The sequence below is a fragment of the Pterocles gutturalis genome, unplaced genomic scaffold, assembly GCF_000699245.1.
Source record: "Pterocles gutturalis isolate BGI_N339 unplaced genomic scaffold, ASM69924v1 scaffold25567, whole genome shotgun sequence".
Lineage (NCBI taxonomy): Eukaryota > Metazoa > Chordata > Aves > Pterocliformes > Pteroclidae > Pterocles > Pterocles gutturalis.
The window spans coordinates 12,208-17,415 of NW_010116250.1; the positions used below are offsets into that span (position 1 = coordinate 12,208).

The 5,208-nt window shown below is 41.0% G+C and overlaps 1 protein-coding gene across 1 annotated transcript in view; it reads right to left on the reverse strand.

Moving 5' to 3' along the window:
* Nucleotides 1–3,487, reverse strand: part of LOC104463224 (solute carrier organic anion transporter family member 1C1-like) — a gene marked incomplete at both ends in the record, with an annotated part of 7,870 nt that extends 4,383 nt beyond the window's left edge. The window contains 3 exons of the mRNA XM_010075456.1: nt 62–246; nt 1,650–1,812; nt 3,285–3,487. Of these exons, the coding sequence (XP_010073758.1) occupies nt 62–246; nt 1,650–1,812; nt 3,285–3,487 (551 nt within the window). The remainder of the gene's footprint in view (nt 1–61; nt 247–1,649; nt 1,813–3,284) is intronic.
* Nucleotides 3,488–5,208: the final 1,721 nt, after the last annotated feature.

Sequence of the window (5,208 nt, forward strand, 5' to 3'; positions counted from 1 at the left end):
CATAATTTTGACCCCCTCATTGGAAAGCCTTGACCTCTAGTACACAGTTAATTTTACTTACCTAAACACAATCATGTATGCTGGGGTGCCTCCCAGTGCAGAAAAAAAGCCAGTTATGACTTGTATTACTATATAATAAATAAACTTCTTTGAACAATCTTCACTTTTTGGACATTGCCCCAAGGTGGCAGAGCTATTTCCTGTCCATGAACTGCTGGCTTCAAGACAGCTGCAGTTATGGAAGACCTGGAAGACACAAAGCAGATTTGGTAGGTCACTGCTTGTCCAATGGGAAACCCTGCCTTCAGACACAGGCAAAGCATGAAGCCTTCCTAAACATCCTGTTTCTATCTTATTTGCCTTTCTTGAGGAAATGGGCAGCAGGTTCTTCTTTTCTTTCCTACGAAGAGTGCTCAGAGTTGGAAGGGATGTTCTGTGACAGCATGTTTTTGCCAGTGGACACAGCAACACTTTTTGGAAAATGTTTGGAATACCTGCAGGACCTCTGAGGCTGGCCTCAGCCCTTGTGTCCCTGGAAGGCAGTTGAAGGGGAAGAGCAAGGCTCAAGGAGCTGTGCTTTTTGCTGCTAGGTGACACCACCTGTTAGCTGACTTGTCTCTGTGAAAAGCACCTGGATCACAGGTCCCTCTGTGCTAACGCTGACCCACCAGAGGTACCTCATAGCTGTATGCAGCAGTTACCTGTCAAGACACGGCTTATGCAGTGCCCTGAGATCAGCAGTAGGTGTACTGATAGCTTAGGAGCAATAGATTTTAACCAGGGCTTCAGAGGCCTGAGGATGTGCTGAGGTAAGGGGAACTGTGAGCCACAAACCCTAACCTCTACAGAGACAGACTGGTGTGGGAGGCAGTAGTCCCACTGTCATGGATGCTATTGAGCCCCTCTCCCCTGCCTCCAACCTTAAGATTTTAAGCAAAGTCTTTTGGAGAAGATGATTGTAGACAGTAGAGAGAAACCTGCCACAAGGAAAAATCTGTTGGAGAGAAAACTGTCTCAGTGCAAGAGACAGCTCAGGACCATGTATATTCTGGAGTGGTCATCTGGCATCAGAAAACATGGGAATGACACAGTCTAAATGAAGGTTTATGTCCATGGACTGGAGCTGCCTCTCTGGGACTCTGTGTGTTATCCCCAGCCCTCTGTGCTGAGCAGAAATCAGTCAGCCAGAAAAATAAGCAGTATCCTGCCATCCCAGAGTCTCACACAAAGGAAACAAACTGCCTCCCCTCAAATATTTCTTCATGCTTATGCACTAAGAATCAGTATCAGGGAAGATACTACACTATCATAGTGTACTTCAGCTGTTGGCTAAAACCTCAGGGCAGCCAAAATGAGGTTTATGAAAGGCAAGCCATGGACAACCTTCAGGAAACATGTAACCTCTTTGATTTATTTGTTTCCCCTCTTGTGTCCAATCTGCAAAAGATGAAAATTAGTATCTAAATTAGTGCAGTAACTCACAGAAATATCTCTGTCTTCTGTGCTTTTTGTAGCCAGAAATCATAAAGATTTTGTTGACTGGTTCCCAGTAACTTTGGTTTTCCTTAAATGCATTATACTAGTAATTCCCTGACATCACATGGAAAATAAGCTAGTAGAAAACCTCAGAAACTGAAGCAGGGTCTTACTGTGTTCTTTCCATGTCCCACCGAAGTTGTGCACCCAGCCAGACATGCTGAAACATACGTCAGTCCATTGTTTCCACACACAGGATCCCACACATTGGAGACACATTTGCAGTCAGAGTTGCACCCAGAAAATAGGGCATTTTCATGGTAGGGAATTGGTTTGCTTGAAAGATAAGTTCAGACAGGTGCAAGAGTGTAAGAAATTTTTGATTCAGTATTGAGGTCAGTGTAATCCTTTCTGTGGGACAGTGTTGCTGTCCTGAAACTCACCTCATATGCCCAGGACGTACATTTGCATAGCTGAGGCTCTACAGCATTTATCTGTTTGTTTGAGATTCCATCGTACTTGCACTGATATTAAAGTGATTACTAGCTTATAAAACATTTTTAAACAAAAATGTTGCTACTGTTTTCAGCTGGCAGGTGTACACAGAAAAGAAAAAGAAAGCTGAAATACTTTGAGAGGTCAGCTTGACTATCCTCTAATTGAATGTGGAGCTAGCAACAGTTAACACAACCTTATCAAGTACCCCTTTAGCTGTTGGTAAAAATGCAACGATGATAGAAACTAGATTTCCTGGTTCCCATAGTAAAAAATACTCCTCTCTTAAATCCTGGCCTAACTCTTCCTAGAGGATGTGGAGAATGCAGTATTCCCTTCTACTTTCAGACATCCTTTTGGGTATTGAGATCTGCAACAACAAGGGATGTCTTCCCTTGTCTTCTCCTTTCTGGGTTAATTAAGATTATGTGCTTTCCACCTCTTTCATCTCGGTGCTTACTAAGCATATTCCCTGGTCCACCATTTGCATTCTTAGGGAAAATGTTGCAGAGTACAGGACAAGCAGCAATTAGTCCTCAGGTGCCAACAAATATAAACATCCTTGACATCCTGCCTGTCCAGTTCCACATGTTCAGCTGTTTTCCAGTATGGCTTGATAAATGAACTGTAGTGACAAATTGCTGAACTATGGGTAAGTCTTCAGGGAGATGCAGACAGGTGCACTCTAGCCATGAGGTACTCTGAGCAGGCTGGACATGAGGCAGTGACAACCCGTATGCCAGTGTTTTGCTGGGCCCCTTGGACAGCTAGATCCTAGAACACATCTCCTGTACTGGTATCTTCACTCACTCCAAGACAAAAATAACAGCCTATAACTCTGGTTCTCTCCTGAGAAGAGAGAGCATCTTCAGTAGGCATAGAAACTTCATTTTGGTTTACAGTAGGCTGAGAGTCTAGCATGTTGTAATCTTTCCATCTCTGTGCAGGAGATGCTACCAATGATCCTTGCTACATAAGCTTCACTCTTTTACTGAACACACTTCACTAGAAAATGGCTTTTGGTGTAGAGACAACACTCTGTGAAACAGCAATACCACGCCACACACAGCCAAACAACCTACATTGGTAATGATGCAATTTTGCTAATGTATTTCTAATTAATCTGTAACCAGTGCTGTGCTTTGGCAGGCTGACATACTGTTGACTAACAGAACCATCACAATGAGACCTGGTAGTGTTCACTTTCTCTTAAGCATTGCGAAAACCTGTTCCTGTTTTAGCCTTGACATCATAGTACATTTTTTGAACTATTGCTGCAATGAAGAAAAACATACTCTTCATTTTATACTCACCCTTCATAGGACACTGTCATTGCTGCTACCACATGGTTCTCACAACCAACAAAAAAGTGCAAGAAAGTGATGGAGTAGGCCACAAATGACATGGTAAATGCAAACTTGGTTGCTCCAACGATGCCCATTTTGTACTTTTTCATTATGAGTCCTCCTAGGAAAATCCCAATACCTACAGGAGGTAAGGATGTCAGTCCTGAAAGAGATTACAGAAGGGGAATGTTAAAATAAAAGTGTCACAATGGTCTTAAGAGCCAACGTGTGTCCTTAGGTTGATGTCCCTGACAGCTTTATGTCATAGAATCATAGAATCATAGAATCATAGAATCATAGAATCATAGAATCATAGAATCATAGAATCATAGAATCATAGAATCATAGAATCATAGAATCATAGAATCATAGAATCATAGAATCATAGAATCATAGAATCATAGAATCATAGAATCATAGAATGGTCAGGGTTGAAAAGGACCTTAAAGATCATCTAGTTTCAACCCCCCTGCCAACCACTAGAGCAGGCTGCCCATCCAGCCTGGCCTTGAACACCTCCGGGGATGGGGCATCCACAACTTCTCTGGGCAACCTGTTCCAGTGTCTCACCACCCTCTGAGGGAAAAATTTCCACCTAATATTCAACTTAAATCTCCCCTTTCTTAGTTTAAAACCATTCCCCCTTGTCCTGTCGCTATCAGCCCCTGTAAACAGTTGCTCCCCCTCCTGTTGCTCCCTTCAGGTACTGGAAAGCTGCAATGAGGTCTCCCCGGAGCCTTCTCTTCTCCAAGCTAAACAAGCCCAGTTCCCTCAACCTTTCTTCATAGGAGAGGTGCTCCAGCCCTCTGATGTCCTATTATTTTGTCCTATTATTAGGTGGCTTTGTGCTCAGCCTTATTGCTGGGTTGCATATGCTATTTTTGAAGTGCTTAACCCTCAAAACCCATTTCCATTGCAAGACACTTGTCAGATGTTGCAGCAATTAAAACTGCCACACCACATTAATTGCATATTTGGGGTGCCCTTGCTATAATATAGATAATGTAATAAGATAATGTAATATAGGTAATATAATATAGATAATATAATATAATATAATATAACATAACATAATATAATAACTGTGTAATTACTTGTTGTTGTTTAAATAGAAGAAAAATTAGTGCTTAAAATTAGAATATAAGCCTTGATTAACAAGCAAAAATTAGTAGGATATGTTTATTTCTTTAAAAACCCTGATACCCCAAAGAGTACAGTAACCTTTCACCAGTCCAGATTGATGCAGGCAAAGCTAAAGTTAGGCCCTTGGAGTTTGATCATGAAATGATTTCGTTGTTTAGAACTAACTTGTTACTTAATTCTTCCTTCATCATTTTTTTTCTTTCGTAAAAATTTGACTTTGAGCACTTTTTATTTTATGACAGTATCTATCTTTCTAGCTCTCATAAGGGGATAAAAACAAAGTGTCTTCCCTGCTTTGGGTGGTGACAGATTTAAGAAAATTGTTGCTGCCAAGTATAGTTGTGGAAAATAAAGTAAATAAATTAATGATTAAGATTGCTTTTTTGGAACACACAGTACAATGGGACATGAACATGTGAAGATATGTGTTAAAGAAGAAACCACTTTAACTGGCTGCATCCTACATCCCATCAACCCAGCTGAAAATATATATCAACTGTCTATGCCTCTGCCTGCTTTTAAAGATTCAGCTTTAAATAACCCAGGACTCACTAGCAGCACAGGAAAGTTCTGAATATACTTAATTTCCTTGACATTACACGTTTTAAACTTTGGGGTATGCAACTCCTCTTGAGGTCAGTCAAAATTCTATTCTACAGTCTCATTACAGATCAAGAATGAATGTTAAAGTGTCTAGTGCTAAATTATGACTTTTTCTGCATGGGTTCACAGAATCACAGAATGTTAG